At 43.8% G+C, this 20316-nt stretch overlaps 1 protein-coding gene across 1 annotated transcript in view; it reads right to left on the bottom strand.

The window, feature by feature from the left end:
- KIAA1549L (KIAA1549-like ortholog) overlaps positions 1-20316 on the bottom strand; it is a 113799-nt gene that overhangs the window by 17811 nt on the left and 75672 nt on the right. Inside the window, exon 17 of the mRNA XM_008588100.1 lies at positions 2933-3283. Coding sequence (XP_008586322.1) covers positions 2933-3283 — 351 coding nt within the window. The remainder of the gene's footprint in view (positions 1-2932; positions 3284-20316) is intronic.

Raw genomic sequence — 20316 nt, forward strand, 5'->3', positions numbered from 1 at the left:
AAAAAAGACAAAAAGGAAGAAAAAAAAAAAAAAAGATGCTCAACATAACTAATCATTAGGGAAATGCAAATCAAAATTGCAGTGAGATACGACCTCACCCCCACTAGGATGGTTACTCTCAAAAAAACAGAAAATAACAAGTGTTGGTGAGGACGTGGAAAAATTGGAACCCTTGTGCACTGCTGGTGGGAATGAAAGTAGTCCAGCTGCTGTGGAAAACAATATGGAAGTTCCTCAAAAATTAAAAACAGAATTCCATATGACCTAGGAATTCCACTTCAGAGTATATACCTAAAAGAATGGAGAGCAAGAACTTGAAGAGATATTTGTACATCCATGTTCATAGCAGCATTATTCACAATGTCCAAAAGGTGGAAGCCACCCAGGTGCCCATTGACAGATGAATGGATAAACAAAATGTGGTATATACCAAACAATGGAACATTACTCAGCCTTAAAAAGGAAGGACATTCGGATATATCTACAACATGGATGAAACATGAAGATATTATGCTAAGCGAAATACATACACCAGTCACAAAAAGACAAATACTATATGCTTCCACTTATAGGAGGTACTTAGAACAGTCAGATTCATACAGACAGAAAACAGAACAGTGGTTGCCAGGGCTGTGGGGAAGGGGAAAATGGGAGTTGTTTTTTAACGGGTATAGAGTTTCAGTTTTGCAATGGGAAAAGAGTTCTGGAGATTGGCCACACAACAATGTGAACTACTAACACTACTGAACTGTATACTTAAAAATGGTGAGGATGGCATATTTTATGCTATGCATACTTTACCATAATTAAAAATAAAAATATTATATTAAGAACTTATCTTTTATTGCACCCATATCTCAGAAAATGGTATGTAAAAAGACATCCCATGTTTGCCCTATTTCCTTTACTGCCCATACTCCCCGAATTTGCATTCCATAGACTGAGAAGATGGCTTTAAGGACAACCGGTTTTCCTTCTGGTAGTGTCTTCTCTTCCCCAAACTGGCTTTTACTTAGTCAAAGACAGTGCTGACCAGTGAGCATAAGTATTCTGGCACCCCTGGTCACCCGGTGCTTGCTGCAGGTTGATAAGTTAGTATTAATAAAGCAGTTGTGTACTTAATCAGCACGAGTCAGATTCCTGGAATCTGATCACCCCAGAGTGAAGAGACAAGACAGAAATTCTGAACCTGCCAACCTAAGGACGAACCCTTGCAGTGATGATGACCCCAAGCACAGCCACCCCTCCCCCAGTGGCTCAATTTGACATGGACATGGGTCTCTCCTCCTAAAGCTTAATCAATTGGGAGAGGAAGCAAGGTTAGGTGAGAGATTGACATTCAAAGAGAGGGAACCAAGTGGGAAGCAGGACTCAAAACACTAGGGTGGGCGCCAACAGAGAGAAACTGAAGGATTAAGTGCAGTACCACAGAAGACATCTCAGTGACCTGGAAGGGGGAATAGGAACAAAGGAGCACAGGGAGGTCACTGTGGTGTGCACACTGTGCACATACATGGCATAACAGCATTTATTAAGCGCCAGCATAGATGGACTTTGGGAGTGGGGCACAAGCCCATAGGACCCCAAATAGTCTACTGCAAATGAAATAAATAAAACGGACAGAGAGGAACATAACAAAGCACAAGGCAACATAACATGCCGGCTGAGAACATGGGTCTGTTGCTAAACTGTTTGGCCTCAGGTCCTGACTCTGCCCCTTCCTGATTGTGTGACTTGAAAGAATTGCATAGCCTCAGTTTCCTCATCTGTAAAATAGGGATAAAACTAGCACCTGTGTCATAGGCTTATTTTAAGGACTAAATGAGTTAACATACAAGTAATACATAGATCAATACCCAGTACCAGTAAAACACCTAATAAATGTTAGCTTTTGTTACCTACTTACATATCACAATAACAATTTATAAAGCTCTATTCATGAGTAACTTCTGGGGATAGGGCATGGAATATTTTAAGGATGGAATCTATGCATGCACAAGCATGGTCTATTATGATCTATGGTTTATAAAACTATGTCTTTATAAAAAGATATAAGGGGTATTTTAAAAGGTCATGGAAAGATTCATATTATCTTTTAATTCCATCTTTTCATGAACTTTTTGAAGTACCCTTGTATATGTAGATGCTGCGGTGATGGAAAAAAGGCAAGTAATTAAAATTATTATTTAAATTATAGAAGCTCTTAGTCATCAGATGCTTTCTCAAATAGGGAACTGCCATGATTACAAAATGAATAATTGTTACTAATACACTTCTACAGTATTTACCCTGCACCTGGCATTCTTCCAGTAAGTTATATATATCAATGCACTTAACCTTTAAAATTACTCTAGGAAGTAGGTTATTTTTCTTATTTGTTTGTTTTCATCCGTAGAGAATTGTAGTGACTACCCCAAGTTACAAAGCCAGTAAGCAGGAGAGCTGGGACTGAAAGTCAAGCCGCCTTGCTCAAAGCCTGTGTTCTTAACCACCAGGCGACAGCCCCTTAACATGTGGCTCCATGAGGCCATCTGACATTTAAAAAGGGTCTCACACTTGAAAGTACAGGAAACCACCAGGGCATGAAGAATGTCAGCCCTTTACAGGAGGGAGAGAGTAGAGAAGAAAACTCATTCTAAAATATATTAAGTAGAAAAGGAAATTTGTTCTAAACTATATGAAGTGGAAAAGGAAATTCACTCTAAAATGTATTATGGTTGGACATAAGGGCTTCTTGTATGCCTTACCCACAGGAGTAAAAGGCTTAGACTTTTGATCCTGGGTGGAGGACAGGATGAGAGCCCAGCAAAGTTCATCTCGAAATCCCAAAGTGGCTTATCACTAGAAGTCCCTGCTCTGAGTCCCCTGTTAGAACACACTGGACAGCTGACACGATGCTGACCTGTGCAGGCACGTGGGATGTCTGACTTACCGGTCGGGGCAGACTGTACTGATACATCTCTGGGCGGTAGGTTGGCACCCACTGCACCCCGGCCCTGGGCCGTGTCATGGTGCCCGGAGCGCTGGTCACCACCTCCGAGTAGGGCAGGTGCTGGGCTGAGCCGTAGGCTTCCTGGTGCCGGCTGTGGCCGGCATGGCCTGCGGACGCCAGGCTGAAGGCCTCCTCCAGCAGCATGTGCATCTGCTGCCTCACCTCGTCGATGGAGGGCTGGGAGCTCAGCGTGGAGGTCTCCGAGTGGCCTTTCACCTGCCGCGACCTGGCGTAGCCCCGGGGCTCGTGAACTCTGTCCACGTTGGTTTCCTCTATGATTTCGGGCTCCGTCTGTGGGACCAAACAAAGCCATTGATTTGTTAATTAACTTCCCTTCCCATTAAGGCAGTCTGTAATTTACTCTAAAACATTCACTCAGACAGGTTATATTGTCTACGGCCATGCCACCCTGAACGTGCTCGATCTCATGAGACAGGCGATACTATGCATCTGTGCTAATTGAAGTTATGTCTTATGTGCTCTATCCAGGAATTCACACTACAGGGGAAGTCAGCTAGCATTGTACCAGTAAGGCCACACTCCAGCTGTGACTGTGCATTTCAGTTGTCCATAGTTCCACCAATGCCACACACTTTACTAATTAGCATAATAAAATCACGAGAAATGGCTTTCACTGATGAAAGTAATGGTATTCTCTAAAATCACACTCTCCATCCTTATGCCAGTGGGTATAAGAATCTGGAGTGTCCTGTAGTCTCCACATGGAGGATGTCACTCTACACTCTAGACTAACTCTCTAAATGGCCCTGTGTCCAGCTACTCATTAGAGAATTGCTGGTTGCCTGATGCCAGTCATCAGAGACAGTAACATAATCCTGCTTCCAAATCGCTGATCTCAAAGTATGGTGCACACTCGACCAGGAGTTCTGGGATGAGGCCTAGCAATCGGTACTTGAGTAAGCCCTCTGGGAGATTCTGATGCCTGCTCAAGTTTGAGGTCTACTGATCTAGAATGTTCTCATGCCTTTCTCCACTGAACCTTTCATTCAGGGAGCAGCTTCAGTACCTAGGTGGGCAGAGAGGTGGAACTTCATCAGTTTCCAGAGCAGGCTGCATGGACTGTCTTACGCTTGCCTGCTAATGAATGCTTGTTTAATAAGTGTCTGCTATTTGCTCTGAGGCTTCTCGGCTACTATGACATGGGATGCCCATAGGAGCTCATTCTCCAGCACGGCACTTACACAAATCTCAGAGTGCAAGAAAGCAATAAGCAAGAGAAAAGGGACCACTACAGGGGCACAGTCAGGTTGCTGCCTTGGAGCAGATGTCACAGCAACAGCCAGACCTAGAAGGTGCTGAGAAGGTAAAAGGGCATTAAAGATGTTCAACCAGGAAGTTACTTTAACTTTTCAGTGTTTCCACTTCCTCATCTGTAAAATGAGGGTAATATTGCCTCAAAGGGTTTTTATAAGGATTAAATAAACATGCACGTAAAGATTTTAGAACAGTAGCACATGGTAAAAACATGCCATCGTCATAATCATCATTATTATTTTTGTTCATTCAATGACACATTTTTCATGGAATTACATTTTCATAGGGACTCACTTATAAAGGGAAGCCCTTCCCTCCTCAAATACTTCACCTGAGGGTCAGAACTGTGTTATATTTCATTTTTTTAAAGTATATTTACTTTTCTTTAGCATTAAATCAATACATGCTCATTAGAGAAAAAAGCAAAAATACAGAAAGCACACACACACAAAAATTAGACATTTCCTGTAATCTTATCACCCAGTTAGGACCTGGCTATAGTTCAAGATCAAAAGTGAGATTTTCTACAATCTTTAAGTCTAGGTTTGTAACAGCCTGAACAGAAGTGATTCCATTTTGTTAAACTTCTAAATTAAAAAGTTTTTTTTTTCTTACTCTTGCAACATGAACTGCATAGCTTGCAGCTGGACATCAGAATACAATGACTCTTGTTCACGTGACTGCTAGAACATAATGACTTTTGCTCACATTGTACACAGAATAATTATAGAAGAAATTATTAACCCAGATGGCCATTCTTTGCTAGCTTACTAACTAGATCTTTTTGAGGTTAACAGGAACTGAATCTATGACTGGACTTCATGCAGGATGGTCATCGTGATGGTCACCATGAATCAGCTCCCACCCAAGAAGTTCTTTGATGTTTATCTGTAATTTTATGATTATGCCTGCATGTCACTGTTTAGGTCACCATGAATCAGCCCCCTACCACCTGTCCTTATAAAACCCTTGACAAGTCTGGGAAAAGTGGAGATGGTCTTTGAGACACAAGTCCACCATTTCCCCAGGCTGCCGGCTTCCTGATTAAAGGCTACCTTTTTTTTTTTCTTTTCTTTTTTTTTTGTCCTTTTTTGTGACCAGTAAGGGGATTGCAACCCTTGGCTTGGTGTCACCCAGCACCGCGCTCAGCCAGTGAGCGCACCGGCCATCCCTATATAGGATCCGAACCCGCGGCGGGAGCGCCCACTGCACTCCCAGCGCCACACTCTCCCAAGTGAGCCACGCAGCTCCCACCCAAGAAGTTCTTTGATGTTTATCTGTAATTTTATGATTATGCCTGCATGTCGCTGTTTAGGTCACCATGAATCAGCCCCCTACCACCTGTTCTTATAAAACCCTTGACAAGTCTGGGAAAAGTGGAGATGATCTTTGAGACACAAGTCCACCATTTCCCCAGGCTGCTGGCTTCCTGATTAAAGGCTACCTTTTCTTTTTTTCTTTTCTTTTTTTTTTTTGTCCTTTTTTGTGACCGGTAAGGGGATCGCAACCCTTGGCTTGGTGTCACCCAGCACCGCGCTCAGCCAGTGAGCGCACCGGCCATCCCTATATAGGATCCGAACCCGTGGCAGGAGCGCCCACTGCACTCCCAGCGCCACACTCTCCCGAGTGAGCCACAGGGTCGGCCCAAAGGCTACCTTTTCTTATACCAACACTCGTCTGTCAATTATTGGCTATTGAGCGGCAAGCAAACGGACCTTTGGGGTTTCGGTAACAGATTTATAAACAAACATTCATAGTAAGTAATTTAAAAATACTATTTTTACATTAACACAAGCAAGGATATGTTATGGAGTAGAATATAAAATTACCTTTGTGATAATAAACAAGAACTCAAAGACATATCATGCCTGGGTACGTGCCACCAAACCTGGGGCTAGGGGACACATTAAGGCTTTTCTGCTGTTAGGGGCTCTTCAGGGAAAGGCTTGAGATCACTGTCTGGGAAATGTGCTCCCTGAAGGCCTGTTGAGATTTTTCCTGGCAAGACCTTCTAGGATAGTGAAGGCAACTTCTGAAAGAAATTTTCTTCACGACACAGAACATTCTGGACTGAATTTCAGAGCCTGAAGGGACTTTAGGAGAATCATTTAATTCAAGCTCCATTTTACAAATGAGGAGGTCAAGGCCAGAGCAGTTAAGTCACCCAGAGTCAGGTAGGGGTGGGACATCAGGGCTGGCACACACAAAGCTTCCTGCATTTCCTCTCCAGTGCTGGCTGCTGCCCACACATGGCCCTGCCTCCCCACATCCCCAGTCTCCCTAATACATAAAGGCTGCTTGATGCTCAACTACTCCCAGGTGGGAGATTAATGGCACGGGGTGAGCTGAGTTATGATTTTTCCAGCCCACAGAGCTTCCACTCTGCATGGAGCGGAGAGGGGGAGTGGTCCCTTTAACTGGAAGGCCCAGACTTTAATGGCACGGGGTGAGCTGAGTTATGATTTTTCCAGCCCACAGAGCTTCCACTCTGCATGGGGCGGAGAGGGGGAGTGGTCCCTTTAACTGGAAGGCCCAGACTCATAACCCAGGTTTGCTCAAGCCACTTCCTAAAGAACTCCTGTTTCTCCACAATTCTCACTTGGTTTTCCAGTCTTTCCATATCCACAGATGGAAACAGCATTAGCTCTCAGTACACCCTGGGCTTCCTCTCATCACATTTGGATTTGCTTGTTTAATGTCTGTCTTGCCCAAGATTGGTCACTCCCTCAGCTCATTTCACCTGTTTCTCATGAGCCTAGCATAAGACACTTGTCATTCAATAAAGCTTTGCAGACTTGAACTGAAATAATAAATTCTGTCCAATTTCCCCAAGGAGTGGAATTTGAGGTTAAGATAAAAGGCCTACTTTCCATAACATATTTCTGCATTGCTAATGAGCTGCATGACCACGAGCAAGTTGCACGAACTCCTTAAGCCTCAGGCTTCTCATCTGTAAAATGGGAGAGTTCAACTATGGTCTGATATTTACTGTTTCTTGGATGCTATCTACTCTAGGAGGTGCCATGCTCCTCCTATTATCATCATCCTTGGGAGAATCTGATGTCTACTACTGAGGAGAAACACCACCCCCTTTGCAACATATGATTAGCCATAAGCTTGTTCTTTTACTTAACAGACAACTGCTGGTTTCAATCCTGTGCTAGGCCCTGGGTTGGGGGTTGTGGATACAATGATTAAGATGGTGACCCATCCCTGAAGGAGCTCCCAGTCTCCAGGAAGAGACAAATAACAAAAACAACAAAAATAGCAGCTAACATTTACTAACAGCTTGTATGCCAGACACTGTTCTGAGTGCTTTATACATATTGACTCCTTCCATGCCTACAATAACTTATGAGGTAACAACTACGATTATTCCCATTTTACAGATAAGGAAATTGAGGCATTGAAAGATCAAATATGTTGCCCATAACTGGCAGAGCTGGGATCTGCACCCAGGAAGTTTGACTCCAGCACCCGAACTCTTACCTACTATATATACATAAACAGATCCATTACCGTACCTCAGTTGTTAGCTCTGACAGAGGGACAACAGGCTTCTGTGACCAGGAGGGCAGAAGATAAAATGATTATTGATTGCCTCATAGATTACTATAAGGATGAAAAGCATCAATACCTAAATATACAGCACTTAGAAGAGTAGCCGGCACATAAGCATTTAATAAATGTTAGCCACTATTATTACTGTTATCTGCCTCTTCCCATAGTCTGGGAGCTTCTTTAAGGTTGGGTCAGTGTCTTATTGATTATCATATTCACAGCCCCCTATCCAGGGCCTCACCCAGAGCTGAATCCAGTTAACTGTCTGCTAAGCAAAAGAACTTAACATAGGAAGAGCTCAGATCTACCGGAGGACCTACGATGTGCCAGTCCTGTGCTGGGTTTTCCACGTGTGTTACCACAATATGTCAGGCTATACAGTTGTACCCATTTTAAGACAAAGCATTCCATGTCTACTGGCTTAACTTGCCCTAAGCTCTTCCCACTTGCACATTTCTAAAAATGCCTTTTGCTTTTATTTTACAAAAAGTGGGGAGACAGGAACAAAGACAAACCTCCCAGTGTTGGCTGATGGTTGGCTTGGGTACAATGTCGGGGGCCGTATCTGGGACAGAGAATATATTTTTAAGCCACTTTAACTTGGAATGTACCATATTTGCTTCTCCAACCTCATACTCTTGAAAAGCACCCGGGGACTATTTTCTTTTTTAAGATCTATTTTTATAAATAATCAAGATATACTTCAATAAAAATTCTAAAAAATTAATCAAGGAATGTCTGTTCATGGTAGGAGATTAGGAAACACAGATAATCAAAAGGAAGAAAATTAAGACCCACTCTAATCCTACCACCAGAAATAACTACTGTTAACATTTTGACCTTCGTGCATGTCCTTTCCAGATGTTTTCCATGCATATGAACTAGGATGAAGATTAGGAATGTTGGAGCATGGCCAACACCTCCCCCTTACTCCAGCAACTCCCCCCACCCCCCAGGTCACTACAGAGAATGTGGTTTGGCCCATGTCAGTTTCTCCCCACTCCCCTGCTAGGAGGGCCCACCTTTGCCACATAGATATGTATGTCTGTGTGTGTGCCCGTGTGTGTGCGTGTGTGTGTGTGTGTGTGTGTGATGGAGACTAGGAAGTGGGGGTGGGCAATGAGAGGCAGAAGAGGTGTTGGCTGCAGGACTTTTCTGTGGGATTTTCTAGAGAGGTGCGGAAACAGCCACGGCATGAGAATGGGAATGGAATTAAGGACATTTAAAAAGTATTTCTGGGCACAATGTATTTGCCTTCACATGTATGAAAAATATGAGTAAAGAGTAGACGTATTTTAAAATTACTTGTGTTGGCATACTTCTTTTGACTTAGATACTCTCTCAGACCAAGTTGTCTGGGTCATAATTTCGTAAACAGAACACACACAAACTCACATATGCATATATACACATATATAAATTTTTTAAAAAACAGGATTATAATATATATAATATTTTGAAATCTTTTTTATCCAACAGTATTACGAACAAATGTCTATGTTAATAAATATGTGTATTTATAGGGAATAACTTTAAATGATTTCACAGTATTCTAATATATGGAGTTTTCAGACTATATTTAATAGTCCTCTATTGTAGATGGTTTCCCAATATCTTACTATATAAACAAAGCTAGAATAGTATCCTTGTGATTAAAACATTGCATAGAACTGTGAATTTATCCTTTGGTTAAATTTCTACCAGTAGAATTACTGCATTAGAGAATATGGATGAAGTTAGGATTTTGGACAGTTAGGGTACACCATCACTCAGCAGCAAAGGTCACACTATTTAGAAGAAACTGAAGCCATTCATTCCTTCTCCACACCCGAACACATGGGGCCCAGGCCTGCACTTTATGGTTCCCACGGGATAGAGCAAGCATCTGCAGTTCTTCCAATGTTGTTTTCAAAAGAGCAAACCAGTTTCACACATCTTGGATGGCCCACACAGAGGCTAAGTATCCATATGACTTCAGCTATTCTTTGAAACACCCATGGAAATAATCTTGAAGGAAATTACAGCCTTGCTGGGAACCCCCAGTATCATCTTTCTGGAAAATACTCCAACACAACTTGGTCTGATTGTCTGATCCTTGGGCACATTCTGTAGCCCTAAGTCTTCATCAAAATTAAAAACTAGTTTTTTTATCAGACAACTAATGAAAAGACAAGCTACCCACTAGAAGAAAATATTAGGATTTGTATCCCATAAAATATAAATAATTCCTACAATTGAATAACAAAAAAACATACAACTCAATATAAAAACTGGACAAAAGGCTTTAAAAGATACCTCAACAAAAGCAGATACATAAATATCCAATAAACACATGGAAAGGTGCTCAACACCATTAGTAATTAGGAAAATCACATCATTTCACATTCAGTGGAATGGATACAACTAAAAAGATTAGTAATAAATGCTGATGAGATTGAAGGGCAGAATTAGAATTGTCTGGGCCGGCCTGGTGGCGCACTGCTATAGTGCGCCGCTTGGAAGTATGCTGATGAGATTGAAGGGCAGAATTAGAATTGTCTGGGCCGGCCTGGTGGCGCACTGCTACAGTGCGCTGCTTGGAAGTGTGGTGGCGCTCCCGCCGAGGGTTCGGATCCCACATACGGACCGGTTCCCGCTCACTGGCTGAGCGAGGTGCGGGAGCAACACTGAGGGGTGCGATCCCGTTGCCGGTCCCAGTCCGGTACGGGCGCGACACTGAGGGTTGCGATCCGTTGCCGGACATGAAAAAAGACAAAAAAAGGAAAAAAAAAAAAAAAAGAATTAGAATTGTCATCCTGCTGGTAGAAGAGAAAATAGTACACACACTTTGTAAATCTGACTGTATTTTTTAAAAAGTTAAACACAGTTAAACCTTACAACCCACAAAATCCACTCCTACACATTTATCCAAGTAGATGAAAACACGTTCACAAAATACTTACATGAAAATGTTTACAGCAGATGTTTTTTCATAATAGCTCCAAACTAGAAACAAACCAAATATTCAACAATGGGATGATAAATTAAAAAACAGTGTTACATTTTTACAATGGAGTAGCACTCAGTAATAAAAAAGAGCAAACCACTGATACATGCAACAACACAGATGAACCTTGAGTGAAAAAAGTCAGACACAAAAGAGTTATACTGAATAATTCCATTTATCTGACGCTCAAGAACAGGCAAAACAATGATGGTGGATATCAGAAAAGTGGTTGGCTGTTGGGGTATGTGTGTGCAGACTAACTGAAAGGAGGGGTGAGGACATGTTCTGAGGGTGAGAAAAACGTTTTATTTTGATTAGGCACATGGTTACAAGGTTATACACATCTGTCAAAGCTCATCAAATTGAACACTAACGATCTGTACATTTTACTATATATCAATTTTGCGATAATAAAATAAATGAAATAGTTGCAGCAACATAGCTAATTTGATAGGGATGGTCAAGGAGTTCTTCCCTGAGGAGGTGGCATTTCTTGGAGACCTGAAGGAGAAGAAGGGGTGGGCCAGGTGACAATCATGGGAAAGCTTATAGAAAAGCCCTTAGCTGGGAAAGAGCTTGTAGCATTTAAGAAAGAGGAAGAACTGGGTTTTTGGGGGTTTTTTTGTTTGTTTGTTTTCCAAGTTTCAGATATTTATTGATCAGTGTAATCTCCCAACAAAATACATCAGCATGATTTCATGCATTTAGAGGAGAAACATTTCCAGGTAAGTGTAAAATTGTGTGGATGGCTTATGGAAGACCTTCATTGTAAGTAGCTTTATAGTCAAACGCATCATTTAGAAGTCTGGACCTTCTTTCTTCAGTTCACTGTAATCCACATTCACTGAGTAGAACTTGTACTGATCATTGGGACCCAGTTTGTTCCAGGGCTCTGGTTTATTCTTTCTGTCCCAACTGACATCTGGATTGGACAATGCCAGATGCAAGACGTACAGTGCTGCCCCAGTACCTCCAGCTCCAATAAATATGAAGAAGGGGATCAAGTTCAGATGCTTCTTGGCCTGACCAATGATCTGGTGGAGCATGTTTGCAGCAGAGGCTTCCGGTCCGAAAGCAAAGAAGAACAAACCTGCCAGGCCCGAGACTAACCAAGAAGAACTGTTACGGGATGAACTGCGCCCCTGCAAAATTCATATGTTGAAATCCTAACCCCCAGTATCTCAGAATGTAACTGTATTTGGAGATAGGATCTTTACAGAGCAGTGGTACTTAAGTGAAAATTAGGTCATTAGAGTGGGCCATAAACCATAATGACTAATGTCCTAAGAAGAGGAAATTAGGACACAGACATGTAGAGAGGGAAGATAATGTAAAGACACAGGGAAAAGATGACCATCTATAAACCAAGGAGAGAGGCCTGGAACAGGTCTTTCCCTTATGGTTCTCAGAAGGAACCAACCCTGCCAATACCTTGATCTAGGACCTCTGGCCTCCAACATTGTGAGAAAATAAATTTCTGTTGTTTAAGCCACCCAGTCTGTGCCCCAGCAAACTAATACATGGGCCCGGTGGCTGAAGCCTCAATTTTCAGCAGATGGGACTAGAGAGGGAGGCAGGGGCCAGATCATGCAGGGTCTTAAAGGCCATGGTAAGAAGGTTGGACTGTTTTCAAAGGGCAATGCAAAACTCTTCAAGAATTTTAAGCAGGGGAGAAATGCTATTGGAATTCATGGGAATTCAGTTAGGAGGCGTTTGCAGGAATCCAGCAAGAAGGGATGGCAGGGGCTTGGATTAGAGTTATTGTGGACACAGATGTGGATGACTTCAAGATACATCTTGGAAAAGAACTGACAGGCCTTGCTGATAGACGAGATGTGGGGGTGAAGGAAAGATTAGATGTGGGAGTGAAGAAAAGGGTCTCAAAGCTGGGACCCTTTAGCAAGAAGAGAAACTGCTACACGGGCCTCCCCACACGTGCATCCTCTTCTGGGTCCTTCTGCGTGCTGTTCCTTCTGCCTGGAATGTTCTTCCCATGGGAGCCAGCATTTCAGCTCTCTGCTCAAAAGTCACCTCCCCAGAGAGCCCTCCCTGGCCAAGCTATTAAGAGCAGCTCCCATTGGTCTCTATTTATTGCCTTGGTCTCCTGTATGTTGCTCCACAGCATTTCTGGCACTGTGCTGTACCTCTGTGCACATGGGTGTTTATTGTGTGTTTCCCCTCCTGGAATATATGCTCCATGAGGTCAGGGACTTTGTCATGCTTCCTGCTGCATCAAAGAATGGCACACAGTAGGACATTAATAAAACTCATTGAATGAATAAGTAGAAATTAGTCTTAAAAGCCCGGGGGATTTCTGCTCAAAAGTCTTCAACAGAGAAAGACATTTCCATGTGTCTAACATGAATTAGACAGTCTTATCTACAATGGAGTTGAAGAGGAGGAATGAAGGGCTCTTGAGGCCATTTATTCCAGAATGTCTTGAGTTATGAGCCCCAAAGTGGCTAGATGTCTTTCACGGCCATACGGTGCAGGACACACAGAATGTGCAATATCACTTTGCCTCACCCTGGCACTTCATTTCTGGAGCACAAGAATTGGAAGGCCCTCTCCAAAATTTGTCACAAGCCCTGATTTTCAGCTCAGTGCCAATCATAGCTCCATCCTGCAAACAGAACAGATTCTGAATAAATCCTGCAACTTCATGGCAAGGGCCCAAAGACCAAGTGAGGGTTTTGGCAAGAAAAATTTCTAGGCCATTTGGTCGTGAGGAAATTGATCTGGCTCCATGTCCATTTTTCTTTTCATCAATCAAGGTCCTTTGGGCCACACAAAACAGTGTTGCTTCTCTCCATTTAGTATCTGCTCTAGCTATCACAGACCCATCGCAAGTGTAGCCTGTCAGTGAGGGAGCAGAGACATATTTAGAAAGTTGCTTCTGGAAACCAGATTTTGGGGGATTTCTCACTTCACCACATGGGGAGAAGACTACCATGGTACAGGAATAGAGAGACCTTTGCAGCAGCTTTCTACAGAGATTCCTACTGAGGCTACCTCTCAAAAGCTTTTCTAACAGTAAAGTGAGATCGGAACAGGTAGAGGGGTTCAAAATGATTGTTTAATGATTTCTTTTTTGCAAAGGTGTGCAAATGAAAAAATTTTAAAATATTACCAAAATTTTAAGTTTCATTTGGATGGCCTTCTAATAATGACCCACAATCACTCCAAGGCTATGGGATTATGAGGACAGCACATTGCTTCTGTGCTTCAGGAGAGTCAAAAAGACATTATGAGGTCTCTCATACACATCTAAGCAAAGAGGGACACCCTCCTTTTGTTTTTTCCATCTTCTAATGAGTGACCAGTAATTACACCGACCATGGAGAGGAGCAGTCAAGGACGAAGGAAGGGGCTTCGATGTTCTCAGCATCTCACTGCTCCCGAAGCAAAGCATCTTCATTCTGGGGCAGGCATCTCAGAGGCAGCTCCATCCCACTGTCCTTCTTCCCCAATAACCTGCTGCCCTCCACAGAGTGGTGGAAATTCAATTATGGAGCAAGCATCTTCATTCTGGGGCAGGCATCTCAGAGGCAGCTCCATCCCACTGTCCTTCTTCCCCCATAACCTGCTGCCCTCCACAGAGTGGTGGAAATTCAATTACGGAGAAAGTCACAAGATCTCGCCTGCCTTGAGTTACAACCCCTGGTCCACCTGGTGTTTGAGAAAGCATGACCTTAAACATCAACTTTGGAAGTGTGGCCTTGTGCTGGGGCAATGGGGGAAAGACCTCAAGTACCCTTCACAAAGCCCAACTCCAGTCCCAACATGCTGGAGATAGGCACCCCGTGGGGAGTACAGTCCTTTCTTTGTGTGACACAATTCAGAGCAGTTTTGAGATGTCTACAGTGCTGAGTGGAAGAGAAACAGAAAAAAGAGTATCGCTCTCTCCCTCATGGAATCTGTTAGGCAGGACGGTAATAGTTAACATTCACTACCTGTTTTCTATGTGCTTTATTTGTATTAACTCATTTAATTCTCACAACAACCTTATTAGGTAGGTACCATTTGTATCCCCATTTTACAGATAAATTCACTACCTGTTTTCTATGTGCTTTATTTGTATTAACTCATTTAATTCTCACAACAACCTGATTAGGTAGGTACCATTTGTATCCCCATTTTACAGATAGAAAAACTAAAGCACAGATAAATAAAGTAACTAGCCCAAGTTCATGCAGCTAGTAAGGAGCCTAGCTCCAGAGGCTCTGAGCATAGCCACCACATGGTACTGCTCATGAACTTTGAGAACAATCTATAAGCCACAGTCAACTAATCAAAAAGACCTTTTAAAAGGGAATCAATCTGAAAGTAAACGTGCAGGAATGGCTTTCCTTCCTGGGAAGCTGATTTGCCTTTTGCTGTTAAGGTGAGTCATCACCTGCTTTTTCTCATCTTCTGGTGAGCTGGCACCACAGGTGGCAAGGAGACCGAGAGCGTAGATCCCACGAGCCAGCACCATTCCACAAGAGGCTCTCCCACCGCTGACTCAGATCTGCACTCTCTCCACTTCAGCTCTTGAAAAAGCCAGACAGATGCACAAATCCCTCTTTGTCACTCTATCTGCCTTTGAAACACGAACCTCTGACTGTAGCCTGCACTTCTGAGCCCAGTGAATAGTAGCCACTGGCACAACACTGTGCTGGTCTTCCCCTTGATGGAGGGCCAGCCAGAGAGGGGAGGCTGAGGATGGAGGGAAGAGCGATGCAAAGGAGTACGCTGGGCCACAGTATCCCTCAACAGAGGGTGCTGCAATGGCCTCGGCATCCATCCTCTTCTCTCCTTGTGTCCCAGCCAGGGGGTCTAGGTGGGACCAAGCCCACCCCAGCTCATTTGGTGAGGCCTGACTGGGTTAAATCAATCAGCATAACTCCCTCCTTGTCCCCCATTGCTGCAGTGATTGATACGGGGTGGGCACCGGACCTATGGTGGCTCACAGTAAAACCCATACACCTTGTCTTGAAGTTGGGAAAAGAGAAATTCTCTCTTGTGCTGGTCAATGCAGGATGTAGATGTGAGACCTGGGGCTGCTGCAGCCATTTCTTACCAGACAGGGCCAAGCTATGAACAAAGCCAGTGCATGAGGGAGCACAGCACTGCAGAGGAAAGGACTGGAACCTCAAGCAAACCATGCCTGGATTTCCTGCAACCAACACATGCCTTTGATGTTGTAAGACGTGTGTGTTGGGTTGGGTTTTCTGTTACTTTTAGGCCAAGCCTCCTAACTGATAACCACCTTTCAGACTGAACTCCAAACAGAAATGTACATCTGCCTACAATTTTGATCGTCAAATGAAATGTTTATATGGGTCAGAGCTATAAATGTGCCCTATTTTTCCAAGTCTCAGTGCAGGGTCACCTCCTCTGGTTGACACACTTGTTTTGTTCACTTGCCCAACAAATAGAGACTCTGCATCTCCCACATCCCAGTTCCTATTCCACATGCTGCGGTTTCAAGGATGAATGAAACACAATTCCTGCCCTTGAGGAGTCAAATGGGAAATAATACAAGTAAATCAACAAATGGAGGCCAGGGGTAAAAGATACCATAGGGGTGGGTACCAGGTGCTATTGGAACACAAAGGACAGGCATCTCAGTCAGACCCACAGGCATGGGGGCTAGGAAAGGATTCTGGGGAGATAATTTTGAACCAAGTTCTGACAGTATTGCCTAGATGAGTGGTTCTCAATCGGGGACAGGCTTGCCTCCCAGAAAACATTTGGCAATGTCTGGAGATGTTTTTGATTGTCACAATGGGGAGGCGCTACCAGCACTTCGTGGGCAGAGGCCAGGAATGCAGCTGACCATCCTGCAATGCACAGGACAGTCCTCCATACAAAGAACTCTACAGCCCCAAATGCCAACAGTGAGGAGGTTGAGAAGACTCAGCCTGGATGAAGCAGATAGGAAGGGATGTTCCCAGCAGAGTGATGAGTGCGTGCAGAAATGTGGAGATATGTAGGCCTGCAGGGGAATCCCGGATCTGAGTAAGGTCACTAGGCCATCCTGAAACCCCTTCTGCTCCCTCCCAAACCTGCCAACAAGAACCCCGCCTCCCACTCCCCATTTGCCAAGAGGCTTCCATCTCTGTGGGGTTACAGGCTGGGCATCCACCAGCCTGGTAAGATCTAGACTTTACCTAAAGGCCCCCTTCACCACCAAACACCTCAACCTCTTTGCCTCGTGTTCTCCCAGGGAGCATGATTTCCCATGATCAAATATCTCCCTTGGATTAGAAGTATCTGTTAAAATACTGTACTATAAATTAACTTGAGATCACATATCAAATCATGGCTATTATAGCTTAAATTAGCTAGCAGAGGTAGGAGACAAATTAAAGGCTGAGCTGGGGGACTATGTAGGAAAGTTCTAGGTGGGATGCTAAGGTGGGAATTGTAGTGGGGTATATATAAGAGCACCTAGTTCAGGGGGGCAATAAGCAGGCTGCTTCTAGAATAAAGGACAAAAATCCCCAAATCCAATCTTTTTGTGTGTGTGGGGGGGCAATAAGCAGGCTGCTTCTAGAATAAAGGACAAAAATCCCCAAATCCAATCTTTTTTATTTTTTTGTGACCAGAAAGGGGATTGCAACCCTTGGCATGGTGTCACCTGCACCGCGCTCAGCCAGTGAGCACACCAGCCATCCCTATATAGGATCCGAACCCGCGGCCTCGGTGCTCCCAGCGCCACTGTGCCCCCAGCGCCACACTCTCCTGAGTGAGCCACAGGGTCGGCCCCCAAATCCAATCTTTTGTTTCCCAATGAAGCCAAGCACTGGTTGCACCCTTAACCGGAACTCTTGGGCATCCCTGTGCTTTGCCTTGGTTTCTGACTATAATGCCAAAGCTGCAGAATGTGGGGCTGGGCGTGGCGTCCATTAATAACAGGATTACAAGTTTACCTAGAAGGCCCCAGACTTGCTACAAGCTATTGCAGGCAGTCAGGGACTTTCCAGATCATATATTATTTCCCTGAAAGTGGAACCCATCGAAACAACTGTTTTCATTCCTTGGCCTCCTTCCAGTAACCGCTGCTCACCTGTAACAAAGAGAGCTGGCTGCATTGTCAGCAAAGAGAGGCCAGCAAGATAAACACCCCATTATATACAATACAGTGCACCCAGGCCTTCAGCAGGCTGCCGGGGACTGAGCTGAGCCATGGGTCCTTTTTCCCCTTTGCTGCTATTCTCCACTAATGGCCCCACCTGCTTTCCAAGTGTTGCCCTGCCTGGCAATTCTCCTCTCATCTCGCTTTTACCTGGTACCTGTGGTGAAGGTGGGAAACAGGCACACGGCCACCTCTTTGTGATGTTCCTGTAGTGTCGAGGCTGAACGGCTACCATCCATCCCCCCGCCTTCCGTGAGGCTGCGGCTGTTGATGAGACTTAGCCTCTGTCGACTGGATGCAGTAGTGTGCAGTTTGCATAGAAGTGAGGCAGGGCCCATCTTCCTGCTGCCCTGACTGCTGCTACTGGAAGCTGGGTAGTCAAGCCCCAGGGCTCTCTCATTCCTGGATCATGCCATGGCTGCATTTCCTTAACCGCTGCAGTTCCAGGGCAGCCATTTCCCCACCTTCCTGCTGAAAGCAGAGGCAGCAGACCTTCCTCGGGGCTAGCCCTGTGGTTTTGTTCTAAGAGTCTCTCCTGGGACACTCCTCCAGCCCTGATGCTTTTGTGAGCACCTAATTCTTCATTGTCATTTTTCATCTGTTTAAAATAGATTGACATTTTCTGTTTTCTGCCGCTGGACCTTACCTGATATCCCTTTTTGTAGATTTACATATACTTCTCAGTTGTAAAATCATCTGGGTTTTGATGACATTTCAAAATATACCAAAGAATGCCTCTGGAATGAGAGCTGAAGCCTGTGTTTGCTACAGCAGAGCCTTCAACATGATCTCTTCTGAGATGCATCAGCAGATCAATGGCCCTTCTCAATGCTTTCAAATCCACTGCCCACATTTTGGGGTCTAAGCCCATTGTCTGCCAGGAACACCCATAAAGTACCTCCACTGCATGCAACTTTAGACAAGGTGCGGGACAGAAACATACAAGAAGTAGCTCGCAAAGGTCTCTATTTCTGAGAGGTCAGCATTCATTTTCAAAGTTATAATTCAAACAATCCATTTCAGAATCTCCTTTGTAGCCAAGGCACATAGCTGACTCCATTCCTGCTATAGATTTTTAAACTCCAAAAACAGATCAAGGCTGAAGAGGTGCATTTTCTTTCCCCCCGGGGAATGATTTGATTATTACTTGCCCTTTGGAAGCAAGGCTGATTCATCATCACCCATAGACTGGGATAAATCATTTGGCTGATAAAGGGAAAATCTCTTGGGTTTTTATTCTGCCTGAGAATCATGTTTAGGGCATTTTCTTTTCTTTTCCTCACTGAATTATTTTGTACATGACTTTCATTTAGAAAATAACATTTCAAAAATACTTTGAAATAGAGGTATTTTTGTTTTTACATATTAGGCTGACATTTCCTTTTCTATCTACTTTATGCATTGGAAGGAATTAATTACAATGCCAAGGTTAGTTTAATGATATGGTCTAGCCTTTTAGGAGTGGCCGCTTTGGGGCATCCTTTTAAAATAATGCATAAAGTAGATAGAAACCCCCTCCTAGAAAATTCCTACCAAGTGAGCTGTAGTTACCACCAGGAGTGTACTGCATCCCTTAGCTGGTACGGTGACCAAGAGGTTAAGAACTGTTGCTGCAGAACACGGTAATCCCAAACCCCTTGAAGCTAAGAGTCTCTCCTCTGCAGGCCCTAAGATCTCTTGCTCTGTGGGAACTTTTTGAAATAATCAGGCTGCCATCAATCCTGGGGCTAAGATTTGCCTGTGTAGCATGTGTGTATTTGCTTATATATTTATTCGTTTATTTTTACACGAGGTTAAGAACTGTTGCTGCAGAACACGGTAATCCCAAACCCCTTGAAGCTAAGAGTCTCTCTTCTGCAGGCCCTAAGATCTCTTGCTCTGTGGGAACTTTTTGAAACAATCAGGCTGCCATCAATCCTGGGGCTAAGATTTGCCTGTGTAGCATGTGTGTATTTGCTTATATATTTATTCATTTATTTTTACACTCAGGCTTCTCCTTTGGGACTCTAAAGTAGTCAACTTTTGAAAAATTCAAAATTAAATCAATTTCCCATTGTTTTTGTTTCTACCATGTCAAGTTTCCTTAACCTGGCAGAAATGAACAGGTATTTTGGTCTGGCTTCAAGATCCCCAGACTCAGTAGGAAGAATGACATGTTTCTGACTGAATAACCAGCTCACTGCTGGGCTAGTGGATTCTTTTGCCAGGAGTTCCTTAGTATTTTTGGAAAACCAAGAACTTAGAAAGTGAACGCATTGTTTGAAACTACAACTCTCAGGGGCCGGCCCGTGATTCACTTGGGAGAGTGTGGTGCTGATAACACCAAGGCTATGGGTTCCCGTCCCAATATAGGGATGGCCGGTTAGCTCACTTGGGAAA

The sequence above is a fragment of the Galeopterus variegatus genome, unplaced genomic scaffold (genome assembly GCF_000696425.1).
Source record: "Galeopterus variegatus unplaced genomic scaffold, G_variegatus-3.0.2 Scaffold121, whole genome shotgun sequence".
NCBI lineage: Eukaryota > Metazoa > Chordata > Mammalia > Dermoptera > Cynocephalidae > Galeopterus > Galeopterus variegatus.